The 13,895-nt window shown below is 51.8% G+C and overlaps 1 protein-coding gene across 1 annotated transcript; it reads right to left on the reverse strand.

The window, feature by feature from the left end:
* Positions 1–5,410: 5,410 nt before the first annotated feature.
* Positions 5,411–12,598, reverse strand: CRIP1 (cysteine rich protein 1). Its single transcript, XM_032963764.2, has 5 exons — positions 12,355–12,598; positions 9,455–9,549; positions 7,892–7,949; positions 7,125–7,224; positions 5,411–5,538 (listed from the first exon to the last, which is right to left on the reverse strand). Exons 1-4 carry the CDS (start codon positions 12,392–12,394, stop codon positions 7,184–7,186), a joined length of 234 nt encoding a protein of 77 aa, XP_032819655.1. The 5' UTR covers positions 12,395–12,598; the 3' UTR covers positions 5,411–5,538; positions 7,125–7,183.
* Positions 12,599–13,895: the final 1,297 nt, after the last annotated feature.

Here is a 13,895-nt window from a genome sequence, read left to right on the forward strand (position 1 = left end):
GCTGAAGCGGATTTAACAGAACCACCGAGTTGCCTTCGGGTGTACGTACGTCACCGTGACTGAGACCATGCATCGACATACTGGGCATCTGTGGAAAAAAATGAGCTTCATAGCTCATCGGATTCCTCCAGCATGAATGAAGATTCTGATGTTTCCGACTCTCGGGAACCTGCGAACCCGGTTCATCGGGTTCGTACTCGAACTCAGGGGCTCCACCGTGCCAGCGCTCTGCGCGTCCCCCCTCTCTTCTCGATAATTATTAAAATACCCCCCCCCCCGAATCTCTCCTACCCTACCTCCTCCAAAGCCGCACGTTCCCGGCCGGGTGTGGAGGTGGAGCGAACATTTTTGGCTGGAGGAGCAAGCGAAAGGCTCCGTTCGGAATCAAGGTCCAGCAAAGGGCGCGCTTGCTCACGTGGCGGCGGCGGCGGCGGCGTTGCCCTTGCCAACCGAGCTGTGATGTCGATGTTTGTTTTTTTGTTTTATTTCGGTGAGAAGACGGCTCCCCCGCACCCCCCCCCCCCCCTCCAGCGCGAGTCTGCAGATGAGGAATGTTGAGAACGCCCGGATTACTCGGTCGAGTTGATTATAAAAGTCCGAGTGTCACCGCTCCGCACCCACCTCTCCCCCCCTCTCCCCACTTTCCCCCTCCCCTGATCCCACCCCGCTCCCCTTATCCACCCCCACCCCCCCCCCCCCGAGTCTCACTCAGAGTTCAAGCGAAAACACGAGGCCAAAACCTCAGCTATTCGCGCTAAAGTCCACACGGCCGCATCGGGCACCATACATAGGCACAGTGAAGCACATCGCTCACACACAGTTGCACATATATACACACACACACATATACATACCTAGACACACGAAATATATACATACCTAGACACACGACATATATACATACCTAGACACATGACATATATACATACCTAGACACACGACATGTATACATACCTAGACATACGACATATATACATACCTAGACACACGACATATATACATACCTAGACACACGACGCATACGAAGATTCAACCCCCTCCGCCCCGAATAAGCCTTTGCGGGCTGTTCGGGGCAAGTGCTGTTAGCGAGCACCTATGAAGGCCGGTACACCACACGAAGGGTGTGGGTGGCCAGAACCACGCCCGGCCGCCTTAATGTTCCCAGTGGTGATGTTTACACACCGTGCCAGGTACGCATTTAAGGCTTGGTCGGCCTAGCGGATGCCCAGGACCGGTTATACATTCGTCACTGATGTTCGCCGGGAATGGGAATCGAACCTGGGACGTCCCAAGTTCATAGCGAACGAAGTGCGCCCGCCATTGCGACAATGCACCCTGCATGTACAAAGACATAGATCCCCCGTAGAGCCTTTGACAGACTCGTGGGGCAAGTGCCGTTAGCGAGCACCTATGAAGGCCTGTACAGCACACGAATGGTGTGGGTGGCCTGGCACCACGCCCGGCCGCCTTTGTCTTCCCTAATGTCGATATTTACACAATGCACCAGGTACTCATTTTAGGCCGACTCGACCTAGGGAAGGCCCAAGACTATTTCAGATCATCGGACACGCACGCACACACACACATACAAAGACAAATATCCCCCATATAGCCTCCACAGTCTATTGGGGCAAGTGCAGTTAGCGAGCGCCAACCAAAACCCATACACCAACACAACACACACCACGCATACACCATACGTTCAACACGCAACACACACACATCCACAAAGAGACACGTATGCTCAAACACACGCGACATTTGTTGTCCTCCGATTAGCACGGTTGGCTACGTACGGTGCGAAAGAAGTTCAACATACATACATTGTATCAGTGGGATAATGTGTTTTTTTTATTTTCATCGCCGCACACGTTCGTGAATGGGGGACGCGAAGAGGCAAATCCTCTAATCCCCACGCTGTCAGCGACTGTCAAGGGCCAGGTGCTCAGAGGCGATCTCACGCGGACCAAGGCGAGTGAAACGTCTCCCCGAAAGCCTCGCCCGATCATCCGTGAAGTCCCCATTCAAGCAGGGGCTCCTCCCACCCCCTTTGTGATGTCATCGCCTCCACTCGGGTTTCGACGTCGCTCATTGGCGGGCTCTTCTTTGTTTCATGGGACCGCCTTTGCCAGTACCAAAAAATTATGACACTCGGGTTTTTCCCTTTTTTCTTCTGCCAACAAAACAGGTGTTAAGATGTTCAAACACACAACTGAAACCTTTTTTTTTACAAGGAATCGTGTCTGCATTAACCGCAATGCTTGTGGTCAGAGTGCAAACAAACCAAAAACATACTCTATTATTCGTGTTTGTTTGTTGTTGTTGTTGTTGTCGTACCCCACTTGCTGACGTGGGATGCAGAGCAAACAACGAGAATTTCACTTGCAGGTGGTCAAGCCCAGGCAACCGCTTCAGGAGAGCAGCGGGCTTCGTGATGCCTCCTTCGCATTTGTCGACCGTGGGCGCTTTGCGTCGCCCTCTGTTGTACGGTCTCTGTTCTGGTTGACCAGAGTCGCACCCTGGGAGAGTGTTTTTTTTAATCTTCCACGTGTGCCACGATTTGTGCGGATGCGATTAAGGGTCGGCGCTTCAGACATCAACATCAGGATATGTATACTCTTTGGTTCTTTAAGGTAAAGTCACGTCAGGTAGAACAAATAACAGATCACCACGTTTCGATCGCCACACAAGCAATCGTCTTCACTCTCTCCCACCTGAAGACGATTGCTTGTGTGGCGATCGAAACGTGGTGATCTATTATTTTTTCTACCTACGTGACTTTACCTTAAAGAACCAAAGAGTATGGATTCCTGCAGTTGCGAAAGCTTCAAATCAACATCAGGATTTGTATTTATAATCGAGGAATTCGACGAGCTTTCAAGCTCTTTTTTTCCACAGATGTCCAGTACATGCTTGCCGAGAGCTCGGAGTATATTGTTACGGGGCACAGCAGCCTAACCAGCCCGACACGAGCACCACACTCAACCCTAACTATCCAACTTGCTCATAGAATGAGCCGTACCCCATATCCTAGCTCCCAGCCCACACCCTCTAACTCGATCTCAAACGTCAACTCCTAATTGTAATCCCAACACTATCCCTAAACCCTACAGACGGTGCGTCGCTCAAGACATTCGTAAACTAACACTGAGCTGTAGTAAGATATATATTAGGTGACGTTTTGGGCAATGGCCCTTCTTCCGGGTTACCGATGAGAACGGGACCCTCTGCTTATAAATCTGTCTCCTGTTCGCAGCCACTCGCAGTGCCATCTCTCCTCGCATCTACCACCTTCCCCCCCCCGTCAACACCGCGAGCGCTCTGCCTCCACGCGTTATCTCATCGCTCATTCCTCTCGCCGCTGCACCCTGGCACTCGCGTGATAACACCGTGTCCGTTTACTGATTACTCCCAGGGTGGGTGGGTGAGTGGGAGCGTGGGTTTGGTGGGTGAGAGGGTGGGGTGGGTTGGTGAGTGGGAGCGTGGGTTTGGTGGGTGAGAGGGTGGGTTGGTGAGTGGGAGCGTGGGTCTGGTGGGTGAGAGGATGGGGTGGGTTGGTGAGTGGGAGCGTGGGTTTGGTGGGTGAGAGGGTGGGGTGGGTTGGTGAGTGGGAGCGTGGGTTTGGTGGGTGAGAGGGTGGGGTGGGTTGGTGATTGGGAGCGTGGGTCTGGTGGGTGAGAGGGTGGGGTGGGTTGGTGAGTGGGAGCGTGGGTCTGGTGGGTGAGAGGGTGGGGTGGGTTGGTGAGTGGGAGCGTGGGTTTGGTGGGTGAGAGGGTATGGTGGGTTGGTGAGTGGGAGCGTGGGTTTGGTGGGTGAGAGGGTGGGGTGGGTTGGTGATTGGGAGCGTGGGTTTGGTGGGTGAGAGGGTGGGGTGGGTTGGTGATTGGGAGCGTGGGTTGGTGTGTGTGGGTTTGTGAGTAGTACGTGCGTGCTCGGGTAGGCGAGTGGCTGGGTGGGTTTGGTGGTGTTGTGGTTAGCACGCTGCCCTTAGTCCTGCCCAGCTTCGTAGGTACGATGACATTGGGCACACGGAATAAATGAATGCTCGACGTTTCGCTGCACCACGCGCTGGCAGCTTCACACACAAAATGAATGCAGATGTACACGGCGTTTATGGTTGAGACGCCTTAATTATATTTTTTTGTGTGGGCTGTTGCTGTCTTTGCTTAATTGGCTCAGAATCTCTCGAGCAAATGTCACGCTTTGAATAAACCGGAGCCCATACGGACAGGTACACAGATAAGCGGCAGAACTGCAAGATTAGAACAAGATTATTTTGGATTGTTTATTTTATTTTTCAACCAGGGCGGGTTTGCGTCAGACGAGAGCCCATATCTAAATAGAGCGGGGACCTTAACCCGTTAACACCTGACAGTTCAGTAGCGTCGGTTCTTCTGCTGATGAACTATGCACTCACACAGCAGGCGCGTACGACTGATGGGATGTGTAAAACAATATAATATTTTCCTTTTCTATTTAAAGCTTTCGTGATTGCAGGGATTCATCTTCTTGGTTCTTTCGGTAAAGTCACGTAGAATGGGGATAAAATAATAATAAAAATAAAAAAATTCTCACAATTTTCTTATTTACCCGAATGACCAAAATATGAAGAAGGAGGCGTCGCTTGCGACTTTGTATTTTGGTTCGATGAGAATATATATTTTTTAATAATAAAATTGGCCAAAATACAACATTGGAGTTCGTTGGTGCGTGGAGCAATCAGCGTTGACGTTCGACAGAAAATTGACAGCGAAGTAATGTATACGCAGTCAGGATTGAGTCGGATGTCATGGATATGGTGCGTGTGTAGGATGCATGAAAGACCCTGGATATCCGGTGGTACTTCGTTTGTTTGATCCAGGTCCCGTCGCCTGTATATTTGAAGTTTATAAGTTCTCCCCGTGGTCGCGTGGATTTTTCTCCGTGTCTTTTCCCTCCACGTTTAGAAATGTGCATTTAGAGTATGTGACTGTTGTAAATGCGCACATGATAAGCCACTTCGTTGAGCTATCATTTGTGTCCAGGTCGCTTCTGTACCTTACCTGGTAAAATACAAAAAAAATATCTTGTTGGGAATGGAGGAGTCCTCGACAAGTTAACTTGCTTATCTGCCAGTCATCGTTCACTTAGCTGGAGGTAAATCAATCCTCTCCTTCACCTCCTCTGTCTCGGTTGTCTGGAACTCCCTTACCTACATGCAGCCAGGCGCTGGGTGGATTGTTACATCGCAGGAGCATGTGATGCGAAATAAGTTCAATATGTACACATAATGCAGCGGATGGTGGAGGTTTGGGTGGGTAAGGCATTCATTCAGCTTGATGGTGATTGTCATTGTGCTGGGCAATTACTGACTGTGGAGTTTGTGGTTCTGTCATGCGTCGTGACAAGCGATGAGACGATGCACACGAGGTTTTGTTTACGGGTTTATTATTTCATGGTGATCGGTAACAAATGCAATGGGATTAAAAAAAAAACAATTCTTGAGTGAAAGCGGGATGTGATAAAGGCGTTGTGGTGTCACTCTCCGTTCCTCTCATCCTGTGAAGAGACAGAGGCAAAGGTTCCTCCGCTTAGCCTCAGACCATCGGGGCAAGTGCAGTGGGCGAGCACTTCTATCGAGGGGAAGCACTTTGGTGAGTGTGCCCGCTTCTCGACAAGAGTACGTCCCGAACCGCAACACAACTCCACAACGGAGCTTCATTCGCATCGACTCATCCTGAACAGAGTTCACGTGCTCCCCCCCCCGCCCCGTCGTTACAGACGGATGGGACGGAGAGAGCTACGCGGCATTAATTCGCAACCTCGGGTTCGAAAACGCATTCCTGATCAAATATGACGAGAGGCTAAGCGACGACGCGGCGAGATGATAACGACGGCATTTGCGCTGTGAGTTTAACACGGCTTTGGGTCGGAGTGTAACCCATAACTCACCCAGCGATAGTCCTTTACGATAAAAAAAAACATATAGCGCTTCACCAGCATTGCTTCACGCGAGCCCGATACATATTTACTTGCGCGGTTTATACACAAATAACTGAACCACACGAGGAAGAGAGAGAGTGATAGAGGTGCATGGCTTTGCGCGGTCCTGACACGACCCCCTGGCAGCAGCTGGATCGGACCGCACGGGTTGTTTGACTGAAGCTGGTTGAAGCGGTCTGCAGGGCGCGCTATCTTTACTGGGGGGGAGGGGGGGGCGTGGGAGGGGCGGTCGTGGGGGGACACTGTTCGTTGCTGTGATTACGTTTTTGCTTTTTTACAGCTTTAGTGTGGGGTGTGTGGCAATAACGCTGGCAAGAGATGATTATTGCGGTGGTGGTGGTGTTTGGGGTTAATAATTGTAATGTTGAGAATTATGGTGGTGGTCAGTGTGGTGGTGATGGTGGTGTGGTTAATTATTACATTGAGGATGATTATGATGATGGCGGTGGTGGTGTTGTTAATGGTTATACATTTTTGTCGATGATGGTGGTGGTGATGTTACAGGTGTTGACGGTGGTGGGCGGGGTTGATGATTAATTATGTTGAGGATGATGATGATGGTGCTAGAGGTGGTGGTGTTATTAATGGTAGGGTTTATAATTAATTGATTATTATAAAGTCGAAAGATGGGTGGCTTCATCCAGCAGTGGATCGATCATTCCGAAAAGTAAGGCGGCTTTGGCAGGACGCATCCCTGGAAGGGATGAAAGATGGTGATCAAGAAGACGAACGGCAGTGGCTGCTGAGGAGATGGAACGCGTCACACAGAGATAACCTCCACCACGGAAGAGATGGAGCGATGACATCAGTTCGTGTGGAGGTGTTGGGTGGATTGTTTCATCGCAGGATACTTGGAGAGGCCTTCATCCAGCAGTGGATTGATCATGTCTGATTATGATGATGTGCGTGCGTGAAGTGCAAGGTAAAGTGTAACTTTGGACCGTACCAAGTAGCGTGGTGATGATGGGGGGGGGGCAGTTGATTGGTAATGTCTGATTATGATGATGTGAGTGCGTGAAGTGCTAGGTAAAGTGTAACTTTGGACCGTACCAAGTAGCGTGGTGATGATGGAGGGGGGGCAGTGGATTGGTAATGTCTGATTATAGTAATGTGCGTGGGTGAAGTGCAGCTTTGGACCGTACCAAGTAGCGCGGTGACGGTGGAAGAGGGGGGGTGGCGTTGTGGACGATGGACGCGCCCACTAATTGTACGTGTGACTCTCCGTGCCACCGTGACCGAAACCTGGATGGGGACAGCGGACAGAGCACGTGACGAGAGCGTGACGCCACCTGTCACCGCCGTGCCTTGCCGAGACCGGTGACGGATACAACAACAACAATAGCAACAACAACAACAACGCCTGTCATGATCTCACCCGCAAAGGGAGATGTGAGAATGGTGGAGGCGGTGGTGGAATTTGGTTAAAAATAAAAAATAAAATTCACGACATCATGGAGAGAACTGTACAAGCGAGGCTTCCAAAATGAGAAAACAAATTGTGATGCTGCTGCTGTTGGTAAACAAGCGCAATTAACAACACGAAAACAAAAACACCTCAACGCATCCGTAAAGAATGCTGCCTTGAAATAAACATAATAGGCTGACGTTGTTGGGGCAATGGCCCTTCTTGCAATTGAGGGCAGACTCATTACGCTGTGTGTGGCAGTCGCTCCTTCTCAGTTGGGGCAAGTCATGTCGGCAAAAACCTATTAAGGGTGATACGGCGCGCGACGCTGTGACGTGGTCGGCACTACGATCTAATTTATGGCCGAGTAGACCTAGGGGGAGGCACACGGCGTGCTTTGAGAAACGCTTGCCGCATCACCAGCGTGGTAAAGTATGGTGAAACAAGTCCCACAAACAAGACGCGGCGTTGGGAGGCCCAGCAGGGGACTTGTTGCGTGATTACCTTTGGGGCCGAACGTCGCCGCGTAGCATGGCTTGTGGCAGTACGGCTGCCCCTCGTGCTGATGATTCAGAAACACACGAAGACACACGTGACGAGGGTCGCGCGGTTAGTAGCGCTCATCCAGAGCGCTTCTCGCTCCAGTCCGTACAGCCCAGTTCAAACAGTCATCGACTTACGAACACCGACTTACGAACGTCCACACTTACGAACCAGCTTCCATGAGACATTTTTTTTTCTAAGATCGACTTAAAATGCAAACTCATACTTGCAAATTGAACCGCTGAACTATTTTGTTCAGAGGAGCGACGCCTCCATGACACGTGATGAGGCAGCCTCGCGCTGGGAGTGTTTGAGTGGTATGTACGCGCGCACGCACGCACATGTATGTGTCTGAAAGTGAGTGTGCACGTGTGTGTGTGTGCATGAGCGCGCGTGTGTGTTTGTGGGGAGCAGTAGTGCAATGGTTAGCACGCTGCGCCACAAACCCGGCGACCTGAATTCGATTCCCGCTTGGGCCTCCTCTCCTAGGTCGACTCAGCCTCAAATCAGTACCTGGTGCGGTGTGTAAACATCACCACTAGGGAGACAAAGGTGGTCGGGCGTGGTGCTGGCCACCCACCCCCTCGTGTGCTCGCTAACTGCACTTGCCCCAACAGTCTATTAAGGCTGTACGGGGGATCTTGGTCTTTATTTTTGTTGTGCAATTGTGGGGACTCATTACGCTCGTTCCAATAAGCAAGCCAGCATCGGGACTTAAGATAAGTGAAAATAAAATGGATTTTATCTCTCTGTTTATGGTACTTTATTTTACGTTTTACTTACTTTACAATATGTATTACAGTATCACCCGCAAATGTACAATCGTTCTTCTTATTTATGGGTTTAAATGTTTTCCCTTTTTTGTTGAACCGTAACACATTTTATAACACTGCTCGTTTGTGCATTTGAATGCAGCACATGCTTGTGTTCCGACTTACGAACCGTTCCACTTAAGAACGGGGCGCAGGAAGTGAATCCGTGCGCAAGTCGAGGACTACCCGTACATTACTCCAGTACTTCTACCTCCGTCAGGGCGCCACCCTACAGCACTCTGCGATCTGCAATCTCCAGTCCGTACACTCCAGTCCGTCGACAGTCAGTCCAAGCACTCCAGTCCGTGCACTCCAGTCCGTACACTCCAGTCCGTCGACAATCAGTCCGAACACTCCAGTCCGTGTACTCCAGTCCGTATACTCCAGTCCGTCGACAGTCAGTCCAAGCACTCCAGTCCGTGCACTCCAGTCCGTACACTCCAGTTGGTCGACAGTCAGTCCGAACACTCCAGTCCGTGTACTCCAGTCCGTACACTCCAGTCCGTCGACGGTCAGTTCTAATACTCCAGTCCGTGTACTTCAGTCCGTACACTCCAGTCCGTATACTCCAGTCCGTCGACAGTCAGTCCGAACACTCCAGTCCGTGTACTCCAGTCCGTACACTCCAGTCCGTGTACTCCAGTCCGTCGACGGTCAATCCGAACACTCCAGTCCATGTACTCCAGTCCGTACACTCCAGTCCGTGTCTCACCTCGGCGTGGGAGCCAGGGGTCAGCGTCTTCTTGCACTTGGCGCAGGTGAGGCAGGGACGGTGCCAGTCTTTACCCAGCGAGGTGACCCTTTCGGCTAGGAGGAGAGTGGGGGGGGTGCGGGAGGGGGGGTAAATAAATATTTTATTTTTGCATACAGAACTTGTTTACCAAGCAGAACCTCACGAGTCTCACGTTTCGGGATAATTACCCCCCCCCCCCCCAATTGCCGCGAGAAACGTTGTAATGTATTTGTACGGATATATTTATATCTTAATATATTTTTTACGTGGAATTATACCTAACTCATAGTAGCTCGCGTTCACTGATTAAAATCAGGCTTTGTTAATACCGGTTTTTTTTTAAGCAAAAAAACGTGTTTCCGTAGTTAGATGCATTATGCTGATAATTATACAGTCCGACCACACACAGCCACTCACTCACTCACTCTGCAGTCAAACAGCGGGGATCACAGCAGAACCCATCAACAGAAGGGATTTATAAATCACTATATTACATTGTCACTAAGTACTCACTTACCAATCACCCCCTTGGTTAATTCACTGCTGGATAAAGGTCTCCCTCTCACACTCCGTGACGGTCATAGGGAGGTGTTGTTTGACCATACTTCACCACGCTAGTCAGTGCAGCTTGGTGAAGGAAGTGTGTAGCTATATGACTACGGGGTGGCCCGGGACGTTGGCGAAAATGAACGAACCATCACTCGCCACTGTTGTTATCGGCGTGGCTGGAAAATCAATGATCAGTGCAGTACAGGCGGTTCCACGCACATACGTGAGGTCACGTTCCTAGAAAGTGTGCCGTAGGTGGAACCGGCTTAGGTGGAGGACTTACTTCCGATTCGCGCGGTGCGAAAGAAGTTCAACATACATTCGAACATACAGCACCGCCCGTATTAGATCAGCAGCACGAACATTAAGGAACAAAACGGGGATAGTGCGTCGAGAAGGGACGGGCAAGGTGCATTATTAGACGGGCACCGGACGGTCACGCTTACCCTGATGCGGGTGTTAAAGCAACACAGACGCCCAGCTGGAGGTAGGGATGGAGGGAGGGAGTGTGGGATGGGTGAGCAGCGAAGGCCCTCTACATTGCCACTGCCGCGTATTGCGTTGTCAAATATCTAAGTGGGTGGGTTCGTTCGTTCGTTCGTTAGGCGAAGGTCGCCCGTGATCCAGGCTCGTTTGGAACGTCGTCGCCTAGTAGCAGCAGCAGTAGCAGCAGCAGTAGCAGCAGCAGTAGCAGCAGCAGTAGCAGCAGCAGTAGCAGCAGCAGTAGCAGCAGCAGTAGCAGCAGCAGTAGCAGCAGCAGTAGCAGCAGCAGTAGCAGCAGCAGTAGCAGCAGCAGTAGCAGCAGCAGTAGCAGCAGCAGTAGCAGTAGCAGCTCACGCCACGGTGTTTGTTGTACGAAGCGTGGCAGACGCGGAATCAGGTGTGTGTTTTTACTATTTTTATTTTACCAGGAAAGGCCCACTGAGTTGTATAGCTCTTTTTTTAAGAAGCAACCTGGCCGCAAAAAGCCGAAGTTGCTTATCACGTGGAAAATTAGAGCGACCGAATACTCTAAACGCATGCCGATTCTAAATGAGTAGGGAAAACCGGAGGACCCGGGAAAAAAATCCACACGATCACGGGGAGAGAGACACGCAAACTCCAAATATAGAGCAGGCGTCAGGGTCGGGATCGAACCCACGACCGCATTGTCATAGTTTACGCGTTTCCTTATCCCATTCACCCTTACCACTCCCCCCCCAATCGTACATATCTGACCTTTGACGCGACCCCTGTCACCTATCGCGAGGCATGTGGCCCTCTACCGCCTAAGAACATTTCACCCGGAATGCGCCCCATCTCGTCCGATCTCCAACGCTAAGCAGGGTTGAACCTTGATATATAATAGTTGGATGGGTCACCATCCACCATCCACCACCACCCCCCCGAGCTTTCGCCAGTGGCGCGAGTCAGGTGTGGCCTCCGTGCATAACAGGTGCTATAGGGTCATGTCAGTGCCAGGTGGTGGACAGCAGACAGTCAAGTGCAGCACGATCGATCGTTGTACCGCACTGCCGTGCTCCCGCGTCTCGAGCTCTCTGAATTCACCAGCTCAGCACTGACCAGCGTGTTGGTGAGACGTTGTCACGTGACCGCCACCCACCCGACCACCCCTAAGCCCTGGCCGTACGATCACCACCAGTGGGGACGACATCCCGGAGGCGACGCGTGTCGTCTCACGGACGCCGCGGCGACTTTCACGGCTGACACGCGGCGCACAACGTGCTGACAACTGCCCACACACGCACACACACACTCTCTCAACCCGCCACTCGCCACTTGGCGTCCGTGCCAAGCCACTTGAAGTTGTGGAAGGATCGCTGACAAAGGAGGTCACGGGACAGATCCAGGTTGTTTCAGAGATGCAGATGCACCAGCTGGGCCCCCTACTGTGTCAACTTCACCCACACAAACAAAGACAAAGATCCCCCGTATAGCCTTAGACTATAGGGGCAAGCATTGTGAGCGAGCACCTATGAAAGCCGACACGACACACGAGGGGGTGGATGGCCAGCACCACGCTCGGCCGCCTTTGTTTCCCTAGTGGCGATGTTTTTACGCACCGCACCAGGTACTCATTTGAGGCTGAATCGACCTAGGGGAGGCTCAGAACCGGTTCAGATAATCGTCACTGGTATTGGCCGTTAGCGGGAATCGACCCCTGGTCGCCGGGTTCGTAGCGCAGCGCGCTAACCGCTACACCACCGCTCCCCACACACACACACCAAAGCCAAAGATCCCCCGTATAGCCTTAACAGACTGTAGGGGCAAGTGCTGTTAGCGAGCACCTATACACACACACGACACACACTCACACACGTGACCCTCACCGAAATACACCTCCTTGGTGCACTTGGGGCACTTGGGCATGGCTGCGGATGAAATCGGGGTGGCGTCTCTTCGTGGTCTTGGATTTTCTCCTCCTTATCTCTCGCTCTGCTTTGCTCGCCGCCGCCGCCGCTGCCGGAGGAGAGTGAGTGAGTGAAGCCGGCCCTCGGTGTGCGGGTTTATTTAGGCGGGTGGGGTGGGGTTGTGGTGGTGGTGGTGTGGATGGGTTCGGACTGGACTGGGTTGTGGCGATGATGTCGTGGAGCGGGGTGTAAGCGGTGGGTGGGGCAAGTTCTCTTTTTTCACGACGAGGGAGTGGCAGTGAACGTGGGCGCGTGGGGGTGTTGCGCGTGCGATTTGTACGAACTCAAATGTTTCCCAACTCGAAGGAGTCCTCGCGGCGTGAGCGTCACTAATCAGGGTGCTTGCTACTCACGCGTTCGCCAATCTGTTCCATTCGCACGATTGAAAGTCCATTCCCTATCCCCCCCACCCCCCGCCGCCGCCAGCGGTGCGTGCTGTCAGCGCCCTGCAGCCTGTTCAAACCCAAGCTCACAAGACCTTCTCCACCTTCTCCAACACTTGACTGTAAAGAGCTGATCTATAGACCATCTTATCCTCGTTCCTCTTGTTAGTCTCCCACACCCCACAACCGCCCCTCCTCCCCCCCCTCCAAATAAATACATTTAAAGCTCCTCCGCATCGCCTCCATGTACGCTGTTTGTTGAAGTGCTGTTGAACGAGAACGCCGGAAAGTTAGCGTGGCGCGCGAGGAAATCGCGTGGCTAGAATCACCCCGGGCCGCCTTTTTGTCTCTGACGGTACCGATGTTTAACCTACCGCACTAAATGTACACACAACGTGCATGCCGCCTCTTCTGTCGCACCGTACGTAGCCAACCGAGCTATTCGGAAGTACGCATTCGAGGCCGAGTCGACCTAGAGGAGTCCCAGCACCGGTTCAGATCGAGTGTCACACTGGTGTTGGTATGCCGTGAGCGGGATGTAGGGGCGCCGGGTCCGTAGCGCGGTGCGCTGATCGCTACACGGTGCGCATTGTGTGTACACAATCGACGACAATCAACGCAGTCGCCCACGTGCCTAAAAGCCGCGTTGACGAGTGTCGTCCACATTGCTTCCTACCCCCCCCAGCACTGCCGGACTTAGCTAGTGTGGGGGCCTGTAGCACATGTTGTTATAAAGGGGCCCTAAATAAAAAAAAAAACGTGAATATTAAAACACAAATTTTTGATTCTAGATTTGAAGCTTTCGTGACTATTCGGTAAAGTCACGTAGGTAAAAAATAAACAAAAACAACGACGTTTCGGCCACAACACAAGTGGCCTTCATCAGGTGAAGGGACCAACCTGTCCAGAGGACAGCGTTGGAGTGAAAAAAGTCAAGCGCAGGTCGCCTCCTTTAAGCTGTGAGTGGGTAAACAGGACACACCCAAGCAGACGTTGCGAGAGCTGAAATAGCCGCTATTCTTTAGAATGCTAAGAAACCCATTAGCAACACCAGCAAAAATGAACGCTCTGAACTCG

The sequence above is a fragment of the Petromyzon marinus genome, chromosome 31 (assembly GCF_048934315.1).
Source record: "Petromyzon marinus isolate PM22_M1 ecotype Great Lakes invasive population chromosome 31, UKy_Petmar_22M1.pri1.0, whole genome shotgun sequence".
Classification (NCBI taxonomy): Eukaryota; Metazoa; Chordata; class Hyperoartia; order Petromyzontiformes; family Petromyzontidae; genus Petromyzon; species Petromyzon marinus.

Bases quoted from the DNA above. Each gene is read 5' to 3' on its own strand.
- CRIP1 (XM_032963764.2), bottom strand. From the start codon at position 12,394: ATGCCCAAGTGCCCCAAGTGCACCAAGGAGGTGTATTTCG. The intron at 7,950-9,454 runs GTGAGACACGGA...CTGAATCATCAG, and splicing joins CCCCTGGCTCCCACGCCGAG to CACGAGGGGCAGCCGTACTG. The intron at 7,225-7,891 runs GTAATCACGCAA...GTCCCCATCCAG, and splicing joins GGCGACGTTCGGCCCCAAAG to GTTTCGGTCACGGTGGCACG.